General features: G+C 39.4%; 1 protein-coding gene across 1 annotated transcript in view; it reads left to right on the top strand.

Moving 5' to 3' along the window:
- Window positions 1-23,320, top strand: part of SLC37A1 (solute carrier family 37 (glucose-6-phosphate transporter), member 1) — a 33,230-nt gene extending 9,910 nt beyond the window's left edge. Inside the window, exons 6-18 of the mRNA XM_009891381.1 lie at window positions 36-112; window positions 1,687-1,853; window positions 2,613-2,650; window positions 8,606-8,689; window positions 11,733-11,864; window positions 13,573-13,663; window positions 15,163-15,225; window positions 16,894-16,979; window positions 17,622-17,670; window positions 18,490-18,563; window positions 20,071-20,149; window positions 20,726-20,823; window positions 23,264-23,320. Coding sequence (XP_009889683.1) covers window positions 36-112; window positions 1,687-1,853; window positions 2,613-2,650; window positions 8,606-8,689; window positions 11,733-11,864; window positions 13,573-13,663; window positions 15,163-15,225; window positions 16,894-16,979; window positions 17,622-17,670; window positions 18,490-18,563; window positions 20,071-20,149; window positions 20,726-20,823; window positions 23,264-23,320 — 1,095 coding nt within the window. The remainder of the gene's footprint in view (window positions 1-35; window positions 113-1,686; window positions 1,854-2,612; window positions 2,651-8,605; window positions 8,690-11,732; window positions 11,865-13,572; window positions 13,664-15,162; window positions 15,226-16,893; window positions 16,980-17,621; window positions 17,671-18,489; window positions 18,564-20,070; window positions 20,150-20,725; window positions 20,824-23,263) is intronic.
- The last annotated feature ends 767 nt before the right edge of the window (window positions 23,321-24,087 follow it).

Consider the following 24,087-nt stretch of genomic DNA (forward strand, 5'->3'; position numbering starts at 1 on the left):
TATGTTTATTTATTATTATTTTTATATACTTTCAGATAGCTAATGGGTTGGTGCAAACTACTGGCTGGCCGAGTGTCGTTACATGTATTGGCAACTGGTTTGGAAAAGGAAGGTAAATAATACGTAATCCAAAGTTTTGGAAGTACAAATCAACACATTCTGTGCTGTAATATTATAGTTGATTTAAGTATCTTTTGCTTCAGTGTTTTTTGGGATGAAACAGGCAGTTAGGTAGATCCTTGAGAGGAGTTTTCTTTGTTACACTGATTAGTTTATATATCGGTTTGAAATATTCTCTCTCATGTCAAAGCAGTGTTCTGTGGTAGCTCTTTAGTCTTATGTTTATTTTTTCAGATGAAATATTTCAGAATTGAATTAAGAAAAATTCCTGCAAATATTATCAGTCTAAAATGACTTTTAATAAAGGTTGTTATTATGCCATTTTAATGTGGAATTTGCTGTGTTTTCATCTGTGTTTCAAAGCAGTTGTCAGGGTGTAACTCTAAAAGTATCATTTTTGTCTAATGTGTTTTTTTCTAACACAAAGAAACTTGACATTTAATTAAAAAAACAAAATACATATGGGAACTGATTTAACCTTTCTTTTTGTCGCTTTTTTGAAATAATCTCTTTTTTTTTTTCCTTAATCCTGCATAGAGATTACTCATAATGTTTATTTTGTCATACCATACAGGAGTTTTCCATAAATTTTGTGTGCTAAATCCATTGGCTCTGATAATGGTTGATACATATAGTATTGCTACTGTAGTGGCATCCATTGTAGATACATACCATTGAATGAACATTGTTGTCAATCAGTTCCAGAGAAGGACATATGAAAATTAAGTGTATGCTTTCTATATAAAATCATGGGATAGTTAAGAAGATGTACAAATGCTGTGAAACACGAGCAGACTTTTTAGATCTTGTCTTCAGCCAAAGGAAAAGATTTGATTTAGTTCAAATTAGGTTGCTCCAGGTAAACTCCCGCTGAGGGCAAGGCAGACTTCCCATGACTTCCCAGGCGGGGGAACCCTGCTCACGTCATGACTTCTGTAAGACTTTTGTGCTTTACATTACCTTGGCTGGAGCCTATTCTATAGCAGCTCTAATCTAGGATTTCCAGGCAGACAACAGTTTGATGTGTCTGTTAGCCAAGCTTGCACAGGTGTTATCTTCTACTAGTGCCTAGCAAGTCCAGAATGTGATCAGAAAATACTGAGTTTGCTTTACCTATCCTGTACAGATTGTTTCCTTCTGCATGATAAGTCTAACTATATCCTGAAAGCATCAGATTATCAGTGCGATGTGTTTCCAGGAGGACTTTCATTCCCAGAAGCATTAGACTTAGCATGCATATGCTACACAACATCTGCATACTTGTTTTTATCAAAGAAACTCTGTCCAGAAATCTGCAAGCTCTAGTGATGCCTTTAAATGCCATTAAAAGCAGGATGAGTTGTGTCATGCACAGAGAAGTATCTAGACCACTTTATTACTATTTAGGTGCCTTAAAATTGCCAGATGAAAGACTGTAGCATAAAGAAGTGGCCAGTTAAAGAACAATAAGCTTGCAAATGTTTTGATGATACCACAGATGAACAGTCATTTTTTATACACTTTTCTCAAGATAGTAATGCTTACTGTTGGAATAATAAGAAACGTTTGTGTTTTTGTTAAATGCAGGAGAGGTTTGATCATGGGAATTTGGAATTCACACACTTCAGTGGGAAATATCTTAGGATCCTTAATTGCTGCTTATTGGGTGTCTACATGTTGGGGTCTCTCCTTCGTGATGCCTGGTGTTATCATTGCTGTGATGGGGATTGTTTGTTTCCTGTTTCTTATTGAACGTAAGTGCTTTAATGAGATAGAACCGTGGAGGGCTCATAATGGGTAAAGAACACCAGCTGTTTAAGCTAAATGACCCAGTGCAAAGTACGTTCTTCAATCAATGCCAATAATTAAAGAACTTCTAGGAATTTCTAGAACACTAGACGGGGAAGAACATGTGTACGTCTAAAGAGTTTATATGCTCAGACTGTGGCATATCTGAGAAAGTAACACTTCAGAATTCAGTCCACTGCCCTGTCATTACTTCCCTGTTTTTATAAATTGTTCAAGTGTATCTTAGCACAATGTCCCACCTGGCTGCAATGTATATTCTGTGCTACCATTCAACCTGTGCCATCCATATTCTGTGCTATGAAATACAGAAATCACCTGATAGAGCAAGTTTTGTCACTTTAAATTGGAATTTAAAAAGGAATGTCCTGTCTTGTCCCTATGTAGACTCAGAGATATTAGTATGAATGCTTATTTTACTGTAACTATCCTATCTCAGGAAGCAAAAAGTTCTGCAGGTGTAACTAGAACGTTGTCATGAGCTGGACTGCAAGAATATCTCTTAATGTGGCCATAGGAATGGGAAGGGTACAATGGAGCACCCTTTTCTTTTCCTTAAAGCTACAGTTAAACATTTCTACCAGGACTACTTCTGTGTTATCTGTGCTGTTGGTTTATTATTGGTAAATTACACTACTGGTAAATGTTTTAAGATATATTCATTATGCTTCTTTTCACTATTAATTATGTATGGTATTGTATTTCAGATCCTAAAGATATAAGTTGCTCCTGCACACCGTCCAGTGTAAGTGAATGTTTTTTCTATTTTGATTTTTGCCTCCTAATACACATACTCATTATGATAGTTCTGGAAATCAGATAATCTTCATGGCCCTTTTGTGCCAAGCTGTTATAACTGACCCTATACTTGAGGGAATGATTGGTCTTCTGTGCTTCACTGGTAAACCAGTAGCTTACTTTCTGTCAAAGCAAAGTGAATCAAGAGGTGAATGAGTTTGTTTTAACTAAAGTTTTTGAATGGATGCTTTTACTACAGTAAACCAAGTAAAAACTGTTCATCTTTTTTTTTCTGCGTTCTCTTACTTTCCTCCAGTCTTCCTAGCCATCTTCAGAGCATTTTGACCTATCTCCTGCTCTTGCCTTCCTTGCGTAGGTATGGCATATAGCTGCCAACCGTATCCTGTGATGATCTCACTGTTTGAGAACCCTGTATTATGCACTGCAGAAAGTAAAAAGCAAACAGCTCTTTTGCTGACATAGCGTCAGTGAACCACACATCTGCGAGCTGATGGGAAGGTGGGATGTGCCCTTGGATAGAGGGAAGGACAGTAGGAGCACATGGCTAGGGAAAAGAAGCAGCAAGGGATAGATATGAAGCCAAGGTGAAGAGATTGCAGCAATCAGTCCGTCTGTGACAGTGAGTGTAGTCATGATATAGTATAATATAATATTTAACCAAAACTAACATTAATGAAGAGCTGTGAAAAAGAGAGAGAAATAATCTGTGCTTAGTGGTATGGGTAACATGACAAATCAATGCTTTAGTTTTTGTGGCATCACAGAATAATTCGGGTTGGAAGGCAGGGGACTTCCGGACATTGTATGGTCCTACCCTCTGCTTGTAGTATGTCTAAATTTGATATAGGATCAAATTGCTTAGGGCTCGCCTGTCAGATTTTTAAATCCTCAAGGGTGGAGCTTCTGTTTATACGTAGGTGATTTTTTTTAATATACAGTGAGTTTTTAGAACGCATTGATCACATGTTTTACTGGCATCAAGGCAGTGGATCTTGCTATTGTATGAGAGCTTATACTTCAAGGGCTTAAATTTTTGCAGCTTCATGAAGCTGTAAATATACTTTCACACACACAAACTGTGGAACACATACTGCCTTGATCACAAGGGAAAATGTGACTCTCTTGAGACAAGAGTTTGAAAATCCAGCATCAGAGATTGACCGCTCAAGGCATTGTTGAGGCAGGATTGAATAGCGTGTGTGTGCAAATGTCTAAGCTTACTGTGGGTTGCTGAACATTGTGTGTATACTTCCTTGTGCCATTGTGGGAGCAAAACTCATAACTTTTAATTGTATCTAAAATGAAAGATTATTCTTTAAGTATTACTGTAAGGTTGTTCACAACAGTCTTTTAAAAGTAGGTTGGAAGTGGTTAAGTTCTGGTACCGAGATGTTTGCCCGATGCTTTTGAACCACAAGTTCATAAGACATTTTATGTACTCAAAATTAAGTAATGCAGAAAGCCATGTCAATGGCAAAAAGATGTGCCTTTAGAAAGCTTTGGCTACTATGTGAGGAGATAATTCCTTCCATTCTTCCCTCATGTAGCTCTGACCCAAGAAGAGGGAGGCAATCTGAACAGAATGAGAGAAAAAGAACAAGCAAGGAAAGGGAACAAAAAAAGAGAGCATTAGGAAGATCGGCTGTGTATAACTTCTTGTAACAGAATGTCATTTGTACCCCAGTTTTGTTTAGGAGTGTGTTTGCAAGTTCATCTCTGCTTCATGTCCTGTAAGACTCTGGTATGTGTTTGTCTCTAACGAAAACCTAGAGCAGCGTGTCGATCCAGGCTGTTCTCTTTTGGCTCCCAGGGACCTGTGGGCAATCAGGTCTGACACATTGTCAACTAGTTCTTTGGAAGAATAGTAGGGGGAGATTGGCAAAGATGGTCTTAAGGTTTGCCATGTGTGAGGGCAAATCAGGGTTGTTGGGGAAAGCATTGGAGGGAAGGTCCCAAGGGAATCCCACATGTTTTCCAAAGATAGGGAGATTATCTGCACATGTAGGTATATGTGAACTATACCTTTCAGTTGCAAGTCCCGCAGGTTGTACAGGGATGATTGCTGTTTTTTACCACCCTCCTCAATACTTTCAGATAGATGGCTTTTTAAAATTTTCAATGCTCTCTTCTTCTTGAATAGGAACCAAAGGCAGCTTTTCTAGTCTGTGATATCTCTTCTTTGCCAGTTAATGTTTTTTTTCTCCTCATATGAAGTACTCTTGATAAAGCTTCTGAATACTTTTAATGGTCTGTGGAACTCCTATTCTTAGTTTGTTACTGTGCGATAAGGTGTGCTCATAATGCACTCCGTATTTTTCGTTTAATTGTCTTTCATTTCTTAAAGGTAACTTCTGTCAAGTATGAGAATATTTTAAGTGACTCTTAGAGACTTCTAACAAGAGGCATTTTTTTCCTTAGCTTTTATGTAGTTCAGAAATGCTCCCATGAACACTGCTGTTTATAATACCTAGAGCATAATGTTTACAGAATTTGCTGTTAAGCTTTACTGAAGTAAATGTTTGTTATTTGTTTGAAATACCTTTTTACTAGAAAGCATAACTAAAGAGTTCTGCACAGTATGTTGCTCATATGTCTCAAGAAGCTGGTATAGAACGATTTGACATTCAATATCTACTTGCCGTGATATTTTTAGCAAAAATTTAGTATTTTGGGAGCTTTTTTCCCTTTCCATTCACCACCCTTTCCCCCAGGCGCAGAAAGGGGGCTAGCATTTGACCTAATCTCTTCTGGGACCACCAGCAAGATCACTGCTCCAGGTGCAGCCTCATTGTGTAGGGATGTATTTGACCTTCTGTTTCTCTGGAAACCTTGCTCTCCAGAGCAAAAGGCATCCCTTCTTCCTTCCCTGTTCCATATACTCACATCTGCAAATCTTGTAGGAGGTTTATAAAAGTGCTTCCCCATCTGCCTTGGACCTTTCTCAGATTAAGATTTGCCACCATTTGACCTAATCTCTTCTAGGACCACCAGCAAGATCACTGCTCCAGGTGCAGCCTCATTGTGTAGGGATGTATTTGACCTTCTGTTTCTCTGGAAACCTTGCTCTCCAGAGCAAAAGGCATCCCTTCTTCCTTCCCTGTTCCATATACTCACATCTGCAAATCTTGTAGGAGGTTTATAAAAGTGCTTCCCCATCTGCCTTGGACCTTTCTCAGATTAAGATTTGCCATTGTCTTGGGAAGCTGTATGCCATTTGAATTACTCAGATACCTCTCTTCAGATCTGTGTGGTCTGCAAAATACAATGGATTCTAAATCCGTAGTGAATAGCGCTCACAGCTTCTATTCTCTGCGGGTAGGGTGGTTTTAGAAGTAAGGAAATTAGTAAAGTAAGACAGAAGTTCAAGATGATCTACAAATGCAGATGTGGTAGTGACCATGCCTGATTGTAAAGAAGAGAAAGATTGCTAACTGAAGGAAGGTTCACGTGATAAAACAGACTGTTATTACTGGGAACAAAAAATTTCAGCCATGTTGTACAAGGCAGGCATAAAATACTAGCTGTCCTTTTTTGCTCAGTCATTTCAGTGGCAACCTGAACAATCTGTGTGCTTTTGCAGATAGTTAGAAACGTTTTTTCTAAGAAATTCAAGAAACGTACGTACTTGCTTAGCTCACAAGGCTGTAGTAGGTCACTTTGGACGGATGTCTTTGTTAGGTGCAGGCAGCTCTGCCAGCTGGTGCCAAAAGCCGAACCTCATTGTGGAAGAATGAGACTGGTTAAATTTAAGCACAACTAAAATGTTAAACATGAGGGGAGGAATTAGCATCGATTTATATTAAGATTTATAGATCAGATTCATCTCTGTGTGATATTGCTGTCTTGGATGAATTTGGTCTACTGTTTGTTTGCAGCACAATCATGAGCCAAATATTTCTACACAGTTTGTCATGGTGAGTAATCAGATTTCACTGCGTTGTCCAGAAGCAGAGGCGGAGAGCCAGGCCCAGAGCTTTGAATGCATGGTTCTTATTCTTCATTCATTGGTTTCTTGGGCTGTGCTTCCTTTGCTTGTATTCACCTTGGCTCTGATTTATGAATCTGAACTTTATTTCAAAACAAATATTTGAGTACAATAAAGTGCTTTTAAATGCTAGCATTGGGGGCTTGATCTATGACTTTCCAAAAGGCGATACCTATGACAAATGCAAGCAAGAAGTCAATGTGCTTTATTAAGCATTGGTGCAATTTCATAAGGAAAGTTAAAGAGTAGATTTACTGGCAATTGTGAAATGTGATGATTTATAACTGGTTTTATTGCTTCTCGTTTTTTCTCACTTTACTTTTCGGGGATTTTCTCATAGGTAAATATGTTAGTTGCAGCATGTTCATACAGACCTGTCTTTATGTTCTAGGAACTTTCTTTAACCTGACTTTGCATTTCCAGGAAACTTAGCTCTCTTAAACTCCTGTGGTGAAGTGCTTGTGCATTTAAAAGATACCAGGCTGCATTTTTTATCTTCTGAAAAGGAGAAAGAAGTCTAAGTATTAGATGTGCAGTCTCTCGGTCTGGTCCATTTCCCCAGACATTTCCTCCTTACTACAGTAAATCTTATTTTTGACAGACAAATGAAAAAGTCTTTCATTTTTTTCTCTGCTGATTTGCTGAATACAGATGTAGATGTCTTGTCTCTAGATAATGGATTTTCTTCCCCATGGATTATTGTAAATCACTTTTTTGACAAGAGTCTAATTTTCTGTAAGATAAAATTTAAAAATCGGCTTTATCAGACTCTGGAGGTTTGAGTGGTGTTTGTTTATTTTGGGGAATACATGCCCAAGATTGCTTGTACCTCAGGTCTGCATTGAGCAGCAGAAATACTTTAGTTTATCCTCAAAAATGTGTTGCCTTTTTAGGAGATTTGGTTGATGAATGGCAGTTTGTCTAAAGAATGCTGCAATACCTATGCTTGTATTTTTGTTGGGAAAGAATTACCTAGTGATTAATTTTGAATTAAAGTGTTCGGTGAGGATGGGCATTCTTTTATTCTTTGTGGTGGTGGGTTTTGGGGTTTTTATTTGGGGCAGGGTTTGGGTTTTCTTGTTTGATTTTTTTAATGTGGCATCCAGAGTGTGATTGGACACTTAAACATCTCATCCCTGAGGAACGCACAGTGTCTCTTGTGGTCTTAGCAAAAGGTTATCCCTACCTGACTGCAAACCTGCTTTGAAGTTGTATATTTTATTTGGTGGACAAACTTTCATGACCCCAGCAAATCTTTTTAGACCAAGGATCTCAGAATGATGTTTTCCAATGGATGCAATTCTGGTGTGAATTGTCTGTTGCACTACTGACGCACCTGTTAATAAGAATAAAAAGCAGACCCATCTGGGACCTAAAATACAGCCTGGTGCCATGACTTCTGTACTGAGCATGCTGGAGGTGCTCAGACTCTTCATTAACCTTCCTGCCCACAAGAGCACAGTCCGTTTCTGGGTTAGAAAAATAGAGTGAGCGTGAACTAAAGTGATGTACTTTTATCTTAAAGGGATAGGGAAATGTAGAATCAAGGTTTTCCTGAAGCAAATCAAGTTCTCTGTTGCTACTAGGATCATCTGCTTATGAGAAAAAACTAAGTTGGCAATGTCAGTGGAAGTTCAGTAGAGGAAAAAGCTGCTAAAGATGTTAAGAATGGCACGACTATGCTCTGAATTCAGTTTGCTGCTTCTATATGGAAAAAAGTATGAAGTTAGCCTTCAAATAAATTTGTGATTGCATTTTATATACATTGCCATAGGTCTGCAAAAGAACTTTAAAAACCCCAAATACACAGTCATTAAATTAAAGATGCTTCATTTGGGGTTATGTTTATGTTACAATGCACAAAGGCTTTTGTTGTGGAGAAATGATTATCGCTAATGTAGTCCTTTAAAAAACAAGCAACAAAAGTATGAGGGGGTTTGCTTTGTTTTTTTTCAGGGTTCTAAAACCTTCCCGAATGGTGCGTGTCGATTCAGAGTCCAGATGCCAACCTTAAATGCTAAGGAAAACAGCAAACCTCAGGTAAAATATAACATATTGTGAAATAGTATAGAAGACTTTCTAAAGCTCACATGGAATATTTCCAGTAGATTTGCTATGGGTAAAGATGGCTCTTCATTTGATTATGCTGAAATCTACTTCCATCTTCGTACACAAACGTAACTTCAGACAAGGGAATGAAGCATTATCTAACATAAATACTGCAAACTGAGCTGAATAAGATACATGCTTAGTTGATCTTAACTTGTGATCTTCATACAATTCCAGCAAAAGTAATGCACTGCAAAATATTTTAAAGATAGCCATTTGAAATCTTTGAACTACTTACACTGTGTTTGTCCCCTCCTTGCAGTCTCACTTCTCTCCCTTTTTAGTGTAATAGATGTATGTACTTACAGGATTATACATGGAGACAGAGGGTTCTAAATATGAGCAGTTATTCACAGAAATCCTGCTTAAAACTTGTAACCCTAAGTGCTGGTAATTCTCGCTGGAAATTGAATTCTGGATTTGCCCATTTGTGGGCAAATACAGACATAAAAGACATTTTATCTTGTGATGGACACTAATTGAAAATTTCCATTTGAAATTTTGTATTTGTACACTTGGCACATCATATCCTGAGAGGATAAATTTTTTTTGACTTCTTTCAGACTTTTACAGGAAAATAGAAACTTTCTGTACTTTTCATCCTTTGCCCATAAAAAAAAAAAAAAAAATCAGCATTCACAGGTTATAATAATCAGTGTTGATAAAAAGGTTTTGAAATTTGTGTTACTCATAATTTTGACCAGTCCAGCTTAAACCCTTTCTGTACTGAGTTTATTCATGTTCATTTTGAGCTGCCCAAGATCAGTCTCCAGCCCGGAAACCATTTGTCAATATTATTTCCCAACCAGCTGGAAGATAAGGGGAGATAATGTAACAACGTCAGTAGACGTCTTTAGAGAAGTCATGAAGACAATTAAAATATAGTCAGGAAATTGGTAGACAAAGGTTTCTCTTCTAACTCTGCTAGTAACTCTAATTGGCACCCTTGCTGTCAGCCTGTGCAGAGAGTCTGCACAGCAAGTGGGCAAGGAAGGCAGACCCCCCACACACACTGCCTGGTGCTCCCTTGTGAGCAGGAGTGAGAGACAACACGGACAACAAAGCATGAGGGCACTTGTTGTCAATCCTGCCAATTTTTTTTTCTTTTTTTTGTTCCTTCCACCCTGCCAGCTGGGGTTTGTGTTTGTAATATGGAGCACTAACAAGGCTTTAAAAAGAAATTAATAAAAAATTTTAAATCCTTCTTTGTCACTGTTTGGGATCCCCTGATTTTCTGCCAGTGGCGAAAGGTAATCTTACTCCTGTCAAAGTGGAGCTGTATGTCTTACCTTCTTACAGTGGTTGTGTTACAGTTATGCTGAGCTGATTATCACAGTCAGCTTTTGTGTCTGCACAAACAACAGATGTTTTGCATTTATGAGCTGGTCTCCTCCAAGCACAATGGAATGGCAGCTTTTACTGATTTTTCATTGACCTCTTCAATTACTGTAAAAAGAACGCAAATATTCAGGATATGCAGTGATTGAAAGCAGAATGTGGTTTTGGCTGTGTGACCTGAATACCTCCGTGTGTTCATTACTGCTTATATGAGGGTTGGCCTCTTAAAAATTACACCAAATCGAGGGATAATGAATCCTTCCCAAGAGATCAAGAGTCTGCCATATGCCTAATCACACTCTATGACATGCTGACAAGGCTGCACAATGTTATCTCTGCCAAGCACAAACTGCTTTATTTATCATTTAGCTACATGCAGTATAAAAATCCCATATTGTAGATAAAAATTTCCAGCATGAGTTGCTAAATAAGTTATTTGGACTTTGGTCACATCCACTTCAATATTTAACCCTCCCTTCTTAAATAGGCTTAGAGCTACCTGTCTGAGAAACGAGCAGCATTACCTCAGACAATCCTGATTAGGTTTGCTGTGCAAATTGTGCAAGAGATATTCACTTAAGAAACCATCCAGCCGTGTCTTCTATTGAATCCAGTGGGGAGCTTGACTACATAGACATCCCTTTTTTCCTTTCTTTTTTTTTTTCCTTGTTTTTATTGTTAATGGCTGATGGTTTGAATCACTGCTGTTAAAATAGTTCAAGTTTTGAAGTTGCTTCAGTAATGCAGAAGATAAATATCGATGATGATGCAGTGACTCATGTGCCATAGCGTGGGTTTACGGTGCCATGTTAGAGTTCTCTAGATATTTTCCCTGTCTTCTAGTTCCTGCTTCATAATGGTGAACAGTCTCCCATAAATCTTGCATCCGATTTACCAACCCTGTACAAACGTTTTGGATGCTGTATGGTAGCTTCTAAAATTGTACCAAGTGCCTGGGCTCAGGTGCCCAGGTGGTTCCCTAGTGTTTCCTCCTAAATGGAGTTCTTTAAAAACAAAATTTATTTAGAATCACTGAGTGTTAAATAGCCAGATTGAATTTGAATTTTTCCAGCACTTGAATTTGTTTTTTTTTTCTTTCTTCCTCCATCATCTTGCCAAATTTTAATCTGAAAGTTTTCATCTTTGTAATAACTATGGGGAATGGAATGATGTGCTGTTTGATCTGTACTAACCTACAGCCAAATATATATGTGAGCTTAATTCTTTACTAAGGCTTTATTCAAATGGGCAAGAACTGGAAGAAAGAAGACAGTATGTAGAATATGTCCATAGCTAGCACGAGTACACATCTAGGTAAGCTTCTCAGCGGGCAGGTGAAAGTGAGGATAACTATTGGTAAACTCCAGGCTTTTATAATTTGTGGATTGCAATGCTCAAATGAGAGGCACATGAAAAAATAAGTGATTGCTTAACATAAAGCACTCAGTATCCATAATTCAATTGGAAAGATGGTCTGTATTTAAATAGGTGAATAAGATGATGTTACTGAGTCTGAAAAATGGGCTTAATATTTATACAGGAGGAAGAGAATACATGCTTTTATACAGAAATGTGTTGTACTCAGTAGTACCTTGTTCCTTTCTTTTTCATATGGTGTTGCTGGGGGAAATGGCAGGATCCAGAGATGCAGCATTTGCTTATTGACAGTGAAAATTGCAGTGTGTCACTGAACGCCATTCCTGAGGTCACTGGGGAAGGTAGACATGGGACATCAGCTATCAGCTTCCTTGGGGCCTTGCGAATACCTGTGAGTACATGTGCTATTCTCGCCTGTTCCTCTAAGAATTGGGTTTTGCCTCAGAATCCGTATTACCATGAAGTTCTAGATGGAGTGGTAGATGACGTCAACTTTGCCTCACAAGCTTCGATTGTCATCTCCGGTGTATATGGGCTAAATCAGATCCTGGTACACAGGACAAGGTGTGTCCTTCTCGGAGAAGGAGTGAAAAATCAAGACAAGTACTCTCTTCCCCAGTAAGCAGATGGCATAAGCTCATTGGTAGCCTCTTAGAAACTACAAGCATCTAGGCTTCGGTGCCCATGTAAATGCATTTATTTTTTTTTTTTCCCCCACTCCTCATTATAAGTAATACTAGAGCAGCCTATGAGGTAATAGTTCACTGGTCTTAGTTAATGACACATGGATGTTAAGAATGGAATATCAAGCTGAGTCTGTAAGCACTTCTCTGCCTCAGGACTTCCTTCTGTGGCTTCCCTTTACGCAATTCAAAATTGTTTTTAAGAGCTTTAATTTTAAAATCTTTTGTATGGTTTATATTGAAAAGTTTAAGGTGGCCCAAACATTTTGACTGCTTGTGAAAGGAAGTTTAGTTTAGGTCAGGGGCAATCAGCCTTGATTATCCTCTCAACTTGAAGTCTAGCAGCTTCAATGGGATACACAAGTAGAATTTCATAGAAATTGATTTGAACCAGGTATAAAGGTAGGGAAGGAAATTCCCAGCACCCGACCATTGTATTCCTGCATCCTTTCATTCTGTCCAGTCTGATCCTCTGTCTGAAACCATTTTTCCAGTGGCAAAGCGGAAATAATGGGTAGAAAAATTCCTGCTTCTGAAACCTGCAAACTCTGTAACTGGAGGTTTTTTTCTGTCTGTTGTTGGGAAGGGTCACAGCTGTATGTGAAGTAGAGCCAGCTGTGTATATTTGTTGTCCATGCAGATAATTGCTGACACCTGCAAACTCTGTAACTGGAGGTTTTTTTCTGTCTGTTGTTGGGAAGGGTCACAGCTGTATGTGAAGTAGAGCCAGCTGTGTATATTTGTTGTCCATGCAGATAATTGCAGTACTCCATACCAGGGACTTAAGAAATTCTGTCTCAAACAAAAAGATATCAGATGGTGAGGGGAATGAAGGTAGGTTAATATGGCAGTTTAGTTGCAGCTCTGTGCAGTAAGCATACTTTTCATATACCCAGTGGGAAAGAAGGTGGAACAAATTAGTATTTTAACTAGGTGTATGCCCTCTCTGTAACGTATTCTTACCACGTACTGATTTGAACTGTGTCATACTGGTTAACTGACTGTTTGTAAGAGTTAATATAAGGGACATCATAAGCCCATCTGAAGGATTGATCTAAAGAACACAAAAACATGCCCATTTCTCTGGAATACACTCCAAGCCTGCTATAATGCTATATTAAAAAACCTCTTTACATGAGGAAAATAAGTGATGCAGGTGTCCCAAACAGTATCAAATCCTTCCTGTTCATTCTAGTGTTCGCTCTTCAGGTCAATTCAGTACAATTACAAGAAGAGAAAACCACAGTCTGCTCTGATTGTCAGCTTTGTGCTGTCAGGGAAAGAAAGCTTCCTGGGAATTCTTAAAGAGAAAAAGGAAGACTTAATGCTCCTTAGAAACCATTCTCATAATGGTCTTTGAAAGCAAATAGCAGCCTCTATGAAGATACTAACTTCCTATTTCCTTTATTCCCTTAGGGAGTCATAGAGTTCTCCCTTTGTCTTCTGTTTGCAAAACTGGTGAGCTATACTTTCCTCTTCTGGCTTCCCCTCTACATCACAAATGTAGGTAAGTATCACAATAAGGAGACACAGAATTATGACTACAAAGTGTCTGGAAATAAGAGCTTGAAATAAGAAAGAGAATAAACATTACTGCTTCTGAAGTAGGGTATCTTTGCTATTGTAGCAAGAGAGTTGTAAGTCACCAACTGACGTATTTCTCAGTTTTATGAATTCAGTATTATGAGAGGGCATTTTCAAAACAAACAAACAAAAAGGATCTGGCTTATCTTCAACAATTCCAAGCATCAGTGCTGTGGCTTTGGCTCTTGCAAACCAATCAAAAAGGTTTACGTTCTAGTAATGTTTTTAAATGATCCAAGTGCTTTATTCAAACATATACCAAAAATCTAAGCAAGCTTCTGTATCTGTTCAGTACTGGTGGTTTGTTTTGTGCTGTAGAATACAGAGGAAGGAGTTCTCCCTAGCCAGCAAAATTCATGTTCTTGTGAGTCGTGATGTGACCTTTAAACCCCCAGCTAACAAAAAAAGTTGTCCTGGACAAGTATGGCAGTAACGACCAGCAGAAGGAGACAGGTTGAACAGTCTGTGAGAACACACAGAGCTGCAAATCCTATAGCTAAAGACTGACGTGTGTGGACTCCAAATAACCAGTCCTTCTGTAGGACTGGGTACCTTGAAAGCAGTGGGCTTTTAATAGAAAAGCTAATGATATTTACCACAGTACTGCCATCTGTGCTGTGGCAGATGTTGGTGAGGTTATGGTAGTACCGCTGCCACTACTGTTTTAGCACATACTGCTCTTCCAAATGTATTTCAGAAGCTTAAAAAAATACCAAGGTGTTTAGAAATTCAGCTTCTTTTGAAATTTCACACAGAACACAACGGGACTTGGATGCCAAACTTCCTGATGTACTTTTGGAAATCTTGCCCTGTAGCATATCAGTAGCTATAATAGACTGGATTTAAGTATGTGCAGACAATGGTCTGCACTGCCCGTGGCAAACAGTGGCATTGAGGAAATCACTGCCTCTTCATAGTTCCCATAAACTGCATATTGCATGTTGTGCCAAGCAGGGTGGCCAGACATAATTTAATGATGAATATTACTGGTCATGTGACGGAGGTCTCCAGGATGAGGCTCTGTAAGTGATCCAAATGTACACTACACTAATCATGCTTTTAGAGCAAAGAGCCTCACTTGCAAACATTGGCGAACTGTTTATGAATCTGCGGTTATTCACAAAGGGGAATATTGTTGAAGTTTGGACTAACAATCAACAGCTCTATTGCTTGGACTGTATCTAGAGATAAAGTGGTAAAGTGTCCTGCCATGGGTGTAATGGCATTCAAAAGACTGTATCCTTGAATAACCAGTTCTAATACAGTCTTATTTGTCGTATACAGTGACACCTTATGGTAGCTTATTCCTGTGAACAAACAATAGTTCTGTAAGATGCCTTTACCATAGCATGACAAGACTGTGGTCAGTTTTCTACATTTTGTAAACGGGAAACGAGACGAATGTTTTACTTCTCTCACTAGAGCATCTTGATGCCAAAAGAGCTGGGGACCTTTCTACGCTGTTTGATGTGGGTGGAATCTTTGGTAAGTTTTAAAATTAATATTTCATCCTTAATTAAACCAGTTTAGGAAAAGCTGTGGTACGCACAACTTACATATGTTATTAGTCCTTGTGCCTTATCTCTGCTGAAGAAGAGTGGCAGTAAAGATACTAAGCTGAGAGCTGGATTGGACATTGAAAACCTAGTAAAATGTCTTTAAATTGAACAAATCACAGAGCCAATAATGCCCGGTACAGATTGTAAGAGCCCAATGGGTCCTGATCACTCCACTTGTCAGAATGTATTTGTTTTGTCACTCTAACATAACAAAACTATCCCATCTGTACAGTTTGGGTTTTTTTTGTGGGCACAAAGGTGAATGACCACAGTTTTTTTTTCTTGATGCCTTATGTAGCTGTATGTAATAGAATTGGGGCATTGTAATAATAATAAAGATGAGACTATTCCTTTGTAATTTGTGAGGTGATTATTGAATAATTAAATACTGATGACAGTGCAGACAATATAGCTTACAATGAAGCAAGCATCGTTATCTTGATGCCCAGCTGATTTGTGTGACCCACTGTCCCGCTCCACCTCCTTCAGTTCCCTCACAGAAATAAGCCCTGTTTCAGTGTATTGGAAAATGATGCTCATGATGAGAGAAGTTTCACTGGATAAAGAGCTATGTAAACCCTTGTAGTTCAAGATGCAGGTGTCAAGGTGTGTTGCAGTTACTGTTCCAGTCTTGTGCTGGAAGTGACTTCTGCCATTTCTCACTGTTCGTTTCATCACAGATAGCTGGAAGCCAGAGTTAGTATTAGCTTAGAGATGCGAGTGTCTTCTTTCAGCAGCATCTTATTCCACTGTGAATACAAGCTTAACAAGGTATCAGTGCTGCTTAGACCTTTGGCATTTACATGTAAATTCAAGTCAGATATGAACACTTTGGAGATGGGCAGCTGGGAAAGGAGAGGGAGTCCTAGCAATATTTAGGAATCTGGAGAATCCAGAGAACTTCCTTTCCTTCTCCCCTTACCAAGTTCCCTTTATATCATTTTAGCAGCTCCTTCCCTGACGCCTTCCAGCCCCCTCCTGCCATATGCTCCGATTTGTGTTTGGCAACGACTGTACACAGAAGTACTAGAAGTAGGGAAAATTAAAGAGCCTGAGTGTCTGCCTGGAGGAAAAAACAAATGTTTCATTTGCCCCAGGATCTAGAATAGCTCATTTCCCCTGGTTGCAGTGCGACACAGAGCACTCGAGAGCCAAGTTTATTGTTGCACGTGAGGAGTTGAGACCAATGAGTAGCTGGGCACAGCTGGATTCCAAGGCCCCAGCAGTGGGGACACATGACACCTGGCAAAAAGGCTTTATGGCTTCAAAAGCAGCAGAACAATGATTTCTAAATATTTCTTCCATCTCTATTCCGCCCCCACCCCTGTCATCTTGGGTATTCAGTTAGAATAAACAAAGAGGAAGAACAAGTGTCTGCTTCTCTTATTTCCAAGTCAAAACCAGTTGAGTTAATAAGGATATTGCTAAGTGCAAATTATGTTGTCAGTCACATGCTCTGTGTTGCTGTGTATAACTGTGTGTTAAAAGTTATATTGTATTGTTTTAGACTGGGTTGGGTTTCATTAAGTATAACTGATGTCTTTTGTGTAAAACATGGACAGAGTGCTTTCCTCACACACCTCTCTCCTTTCAGGTGGAATTTTGGCAGGCCTGATTTCAGACAGGCTGGAGAAGAGGGCATCAACCTGCGGAATGATGTTATTGCTTGCAGCACCCACAGTAAGAGTTTGCCTCTCTCTTAACAGCTGTGGCTGATACTTTCACAGCATTCCATGGGAAGTTCTGCAGACAGCATCTTCTAACTTGGATATAAAGAGTTCAGGCCAGGTTAAAAGCTGGCATGAAAAGTTGAGCATGTGAGCAAGCACAGACATGGGGGCTGCCTCTACTAAACAAGCAAAGAAGTCTAATGTAGTATTATATGGAAAGTTTATCACTCTTGTAAAATTTGATGGCCAGAATTTTAGCTGCTCAAAGGCTAAAATTTCTGTGCTATAACTGTTGGAAAACTGGCAGCTGGACACATGAGATGCATTTTTCTTTGATTTTTTTTTTTTTATTCTATTGTGAACAGTATTCTGTGCTGTGTTGAAGCTGGCAATCTGAGAGTTTAAAATTGGTCTCATAACGCAGCCCTTTCTTCTGAAAGGACATATTGGGGAATAGAAGCACATCCCTTGTCTCCCTCCTCTGTCCAATCAAAGAACCATCCTGCTGTGGTCTGAAAGGATTTCGTAAAACCTAGAACTAGCTTTCAAATAATACCAACAAAGATATTTTCTAGTTAACACGGGGAATGTGGAGAATGTAGGATTAGTCTGTATGTTGGTGTTCAACATATTTGTTTCTTCATCTTTACAGTTGTACATGTTCTCTGCGGTCAGTAAAATGGGCCTTGAGGCTACTGTAGGTGAGTATTTTTAAATTATTTTCTACCTTGCTTTCTGTGAACTTTTCACCTATGGTCCTTTGGTGCCCTCTTTTTTTTTTCTTTTTCTTTTGCCTGAGAGGAGGAAGTTTGGAATCAGATTCCCTAGACTTTGCCTTGCAGTTTTTTTACGGGGTAAGGAAAGGGGCTAGGAAATAAGTAAGGGATAGCATGAGAACAGTGATTCAGTTAACATAACTTGTCATCTTTCTGGAGCTTGTTGTGTCAGCACAGGCTTTATTATATTCCACATGCCTAATGTCAGAGATATTTAAAGGCTACTTGTAGTACTTTTGACAGCAACATTAACTTAACTGTGTAGGCTGAATTCACGTGTGGCTTTCTATCTGTTACCTCAAAACAGAATTTGAAACACAAGTGCTGCCAGTAGCGTCTCACCTACCTGAAGGCCTTGTTAAGTTTTAGGGCCCTCTGGTTCTTAGTGCTGTACAAGCACAGAAGATGCTTATGGGTGGCTCCCTGTGAGCATCCCCTGCTCTTAGGGACAGTTTGATCAGACTTTTCCCTTTCTCTGACCTACCAGGATCAGTAAGGGCTCTGTAAAGTGCCTTTTGACTCAGCCCTGTCTCCTGTTACATTTGAGAATTCACACCATGGAGTAAGCATTGCAGGGAGATAAATGTGTGCTGCTTTTCCTCCTTTCCCAATTCTGTAATGGGGTGAGGGGAGCCAAGGAAGGATTAAATCACTTGAAAACTACAGGCTATGATGTCTCCTGTTGTTATTGTTAACAGTTTTTCAGGCAACTCACATTTTCCCTTTTTGTCCAACTTGCAACAGTGATGCTGCTTATCAGTGGTGCCCTGGTGAATGGCCCTTATGCACTGATCACCACTGCTGTCTCTGCTGACTTGGTGAGTTTGGCTTCCCCTCCGCTTCCAGCGTAGCAGCTTTGGCCTCCAGAGAGAGCCCTTTGACTTCTTCAGGGTCCTCAGTGAAGGGGCTGCATTGTCTCAAAGCAAAGGGATAAGGAGCTGGGTAGGCAGAGCTGAGCCCAGCCATTGAGATTGTTTTAGAGTTTGTGTATTAGTACGAATAAGTGTCGTGCTTGTGAGAGGCTTCTGAATTATTCTTGTCTACTAACAAGACAGACCAAATCTTGTAGGTGACAGCTCAAAGTGAATGTGAAGGTTGCACACAAGGGCCAAGTCTCTGTACAGGTGCCTTCTCCTCTTTTATACTTTGCATCTTGAAATGAGGGGAAGGACTGTGTCTGTGTGAGAGATGAGCTGGAGACTTAATTCCCATAATTGCGGAAAGCTATACCCGGCACATAGCCTTACTTTTGTCTGTACTACCCTCTGCCATTGCTTGTACTGTTACTCTGGTTGCCAGCACTTACAGCTGGATCAGGTCAGTCAGTTATAAATGCTGTGTGAAAACACTGACCCTGGTACCTTTCATTAACTCGGCTTTGGAAGGTTACTTTCAAAGGTGCTGGTTTCTTAAGGCAAAAGTCCTTAAGTTCCAGAGGCAAAAGTCTTCTAACAGAAAGCACTCTATAGGAAAAGGAGCAGGATAGAAATCTCCAGACTTCCTTTAGAGCCCAGGCCTTGGCCTGGAGGTCTTGGCAAGAAAAAGAAAGCCCCCCAGCATTGCCTGTTTTAGCCTTAGCCTTGTTGATGGGGCTGCTAGCTAGAAAGTGGGGCCTGACATCGCAAGGTCCATACCCAGCCCTTAGGAAGAGGGTTGAAACTGCCAACCAATTCCTCGGATGTCAGCAGTCAAACATCTGACACGAGTAAATATAAATCACTGATTACTTGACTGTATTCTCCTCAGTGTACTGAAGACAAAGGACTGTCTCTTATTAGCAGTTCTTTGAACTATTCAGTTTTTCTGTCTTTCTACTAAGTCACTCCCTTTTGTCAGTTGTTTTGTTCTGAAGACCTGGCTTCTAAAATTGGGGCCGAACAGCTTCTTTTGGCTCAAGAATTCTCTGAATTGGCATTTCAGTATACATCCATAGTTCTGGTACTCTAGTGTTCCTGTCACTGTCTGTTGTTGTTTTTCTGCAAAGCTTTGCTGTGTTAGCAGGGAAAAAGGTGGCTGTGGAAACAGCCTTGCAGCATAATGGAAAGCTGAAGTGCCATCCTTGTTGCTTGGATCCACAGTGTGCAGAAAAGAAAGCTTCTTGGCTCCTGTGGTTTAAATAACATGATTTAATAAAGGAGAATGCTGTAGGCGACAGGTTGATGAGGTAGAAGGCTTCTTTAAGTAGTGATAAAAGGGTTTGAACGAGGCCATTTAAGGCAACTTCACAATGTACATCTAATGTGGAGGGGTGTGAACTAGATGCCACCGTAGGGACTTTTTCTGAGTTGAGCTCAGAATGGTTCTAAGCATCCTTTTTCACTTTAGGGTACCCATAAAAGCCTGAAAGGAAATGCAAGAGCCTTGTCCACGGTAACAGCAATCATCGACGGAACAGGATCTGTAGGTAAGCCAGAGCTGTAAGGCAGCCTGCTTGAGCTGTGGTAGGTTAAAACGAAGGATCTGTGAGAAGCTATGCTCTTTCCAGTTCGCGTTTTGCCAGGACTCGGTACAGCTTGGGGAATGGGGAGCAGAGCGAAGTTAGCCTTAAACCTCTCTAGTGGTCCCACACCTGAGGGAGGGAGGGAAGAAGGAAGAGGGTGGTAGGGAGACACTGGGCACAAATGGCAAAAGTAGATGCCATTGGGCTGTTTCTGAGATCAGTTATGTTTTATTCATGCCATCCATGCTGGTATGTGGAAGGGAAAATTGAGTAGGATTCAGCTTAATACTGGATGGGCATTTTGTTGAGCCAAAGGCGGGCTTTTTGTAAACTTCTAGTCTTCCAGTTTCCCCTGTGTTAGGTTTCCCATTGGCTTGCAGCTGTACCAGTAATTTTTTGCGCATTTTGGGACCTTTTAATACATAAGGTAATACTGAGTTAACTAGGTGGAGAAATTGATATTCGAACTCGGAATAACTGTCTTTCAGCATAGTAGATCTTACATTGCATTGTTCTGACAATATCGATACTATATTTTAGGTGCGGCTTTGGGGCCTCTCTTAGCTGGTCTTATTTCCCCATCTGGTTGGAACAACGTGTTTTACATGCTCATGGTGGCAGACGCGTGTGCCTTGCTAGTAAGTCTAGAAATACTGTTTAGCTGCCATGTATTTCCTTTGTGCTAAACTATCATAAAATGCAAATTTTCCTTTTGTAATTTCAATACTCTATAAGAAGCTTCCAATCGTGCAAGAAGTTTTCAATGAAAGAGCAAATTTGCTCATTTTGAAAATCTCATCTAATTTTAATCAAAAGTGCAGATAAGTTCTGATGCATTTCAATTCCTGAGCAAATGCACATCTGTTAATTGCTGGCTGAGCAGATTACAGCAGGCATAATTGTAAGTAAACCTTCAAATGTAAACCTAGAAGATGCCTCGGATTCCACTCACGAAGAAATACTTCTGTTTTCTTTAAAGCTGGCTTAGTGAAGCAGTAACAAATGTTTTGCTACATTGCTATATCACTAAAATCACTGCGATAATGAAGCTGTTGAAAGTTAATACATCACATTCTCCAGATGGGCCCTAAAAGTGCTGTACTAGGTTAGATGAAAAACTGGCATCCTAACTTTTGACAGTAACCAGGAGCAGATGTTTAGGGAAAAGGAGTGCAACACACATATGATGGCTTGGCAGAAAGCACATCCATTTTCCTTTTCCTCTTGTTTGAAATCCTGTCTAGGAAGATCTGAAAAGGGTTTTTTGGGTTGTTTGGTTTGGTTTGTTGTTTTTGTTTTTTTTGGGGGGTGGGGTGGGGGTGTATTATTTTTTTTTCACTTTTGACTTGCCCTGATTTGCTTTTAAAGACCAAAGAAGACATGAGATGAGGCAAGGCGAGTCTTGCTGTACCTTTGAAGTCAGTCTTGCTGCACCTACCTGTAAGTTAGCCTGTAGGTTACATTTTTATGTTTGCCACAGGTTTCCCTGGCAGGCATCTGTACCAGTCTTGTTCTCCAGCAGAGCAGAATGCTGCTATGACTACCTCAGAGATGTCCTGAATGTCACCTGCTTATCCTCTCCTTTTGAAGTCCTGTAGGGTAGAAGTGCTTATGAAAGGGCAGGGTGACTGTGAAACACTTCAGAGATACTCCTTCTTCTGTACTGGCTGCGCTCAAACAAAAACCTGTGCCTGCATGGTACTGCACCGAGCTCTGTGCTCCTGCAGAGGAGCTAATGCTGAGTGTGTCAGACCCCTCTTTCCTGACAGAAGAAAAGCAGAAAGTCTTGCTTTGAGTTATGATTGAGTCTTTTTTTCTAAATTCAAGTTAAACCCAAAGTTGTAAAGTAAATTTTTTCACATTTAAAATGTGAAATCTCTGGTAATTAAGTAAATAAGTTAAGTGAGTTAATAGTTGAAGTATTTTCCCACTGGTAGTCAGCAGCTCTTATAATTCCTGATTTGTGCTGTTCTCAGTAGGAGGTATTCCATGCTTTGTAGTGAGGTTTGGGAGATTGTTGTAGTTTTCCCAAGTAGACTTAAAGCTCTGCTTTTTTCTTTTATAGTTATTTATTGAAACCAAATGAAAAAAAAAAAAAACCACATTTCTTTGCAGCATCAGTTAAACTGCCTTTGTAAAGCTCTGCTTTTGACAGGGTTGACTCTGTGCTGTTGTAATAAATCCTGGGTTTTGTAAGTCTTTTCTGCTTTTCCTGTTCTTTGCAGTACAACATATAGATGCCTGCGTTCAACTGTTATTTCTTCCAAGATATCTGGAGGGGCTTTAGCCTCTTACCTGGTATTCAGTCCTGTCATGCTTGGCCAGTCATATACCTTTGAAATGTTAGGTTTAACTTCTAAAAAAACAAATACTTGTAATAGTGAAGAAACTTCCATTTATAACAGTGAGACTCTGAGAATAAGGAAACCTGTAACAGTGAGGAACCTTGGAAGTTCTAATTCAGTCTTTGGTGTATGTGGGAATCACTGAATTTTATTTGCAAAATCACTTTCTTGGGTACTATCTTGGTACGCCTTTTAAAGTGCACTTGAAAGTCCTAATCCTGCACATACAAGTAAACATGACTGACTTCACTTATCTTGTCTAATTATGCGATTAAAGCTTTTCACACACACAGATGTTTTCAGAGTAGTAGCTAAAATACTTCTATGCTCCAGAATTTCTATCTGTCATGTTTTCTTGAAGTCTTGGGTTCCCTCTGCTGGTTTCTTTACACATCAACCACATCATCTGGTTTCTTTACACATCTTTACACATCTGCTGGTGAAGTAACTTTGGAAAGCCGTTCTGTTTTTTACAAAGAAATTGATCTCAGTTGCGAAAAGGAAATTACTTCCCTCTTGCCTATTCATTATGAAAACTCCTCTTCTAAACGTTGACCGAGTAAATCTTTTGAAATTTTAATTATTTTTTTTTATTTATTTACCAAGTTCAGCATTACAGGGTAATGTTTCAAATGAGGAACTCTTTGAATAACAGTGTACATCTTATCCTGAAACTTAGTTTATTTGTATATCTGTATAGATATTAACACAGATACTGTGACTGTTTTTACAGTTCTTGCTCCGTCTTATTCAGAAGGAACTTCGGTGTAATGCAGATCGTACCCTGTAAGTGTTATGCATGGCTATTGCTCGTTAATAACAGTTTAAGAACACATTACTAAGCCTTTGCCCCATAATACCTCGATGTAGACTGAACGTGTTAAGATTTCTGTATGTCCATTTCTGTCTGTTTTAATTTTGCTTCAAAAGAGTAATTTCGTTTTGATATTTTCAAATCATGAATATTTTTCTTTAGAACATCTTATTTTGAAAAGTATCTGAAAACAGGTTTCTCTGTCATGGCCTCTTAGTTATTGTTTGGTTTTCCCCAAATATGTAGTCTTCCTGGGTTTTCATCATGGAGCATCCAGGTGAGGATAAGAAGCTTGGTCTGTATTTTTTAATAGTTTCAAATGTAACTTTTCCCAAAAGGTGTCCTTAAAGGAAAGGGTGACTCTGACTTCAGTGTTTTGAATTGAGAAAAAATAATCCACTGAATCAATGGAGTTACAGTTGCATAATCAAAATCTAACTTGGAACCCTTAGCTGTAGTTTTGGAGAAGTAAAATGGACAGAGAATAGAAAACTGCATAGCAAGGGATGGATCCTGCAGTTTGAAGTTAGTGGCTGTTACGCCTCATGCCTCAAATTTTACTGCCTGATTGCTATTTTTTCTCAGGTTTAAGGAACACTGAGCTAAGAGACCAGATTTGGATTAAGGACTGCGTAACAGATCAGAGCTCTTCCCTGAAAAAAACTTCATGGAATGCATTATTCTGTATTTAAGAGATTCTATTTGGTGAAGAACTTTGCACGTTTACTGGAAGCAATGTGAGA

This window comes from Charadrius vociferus, unplaced genomic scaffold (genome assembly GCF_000708025.1).
Source record: "Charadrius vociferus isolate BGI_N301 unplaced genomic scaffold, ASM70802v2 scaffold298, whole genome shotgun sequence".
In the NCBI taxonomy this organism is placed as follows: domain Eukaryota; kingdom Metazoa; phylum Chordata; class Aves; order Charadriiformes; family Charadriidae; genus Charadrius; species Charadrius vociferus.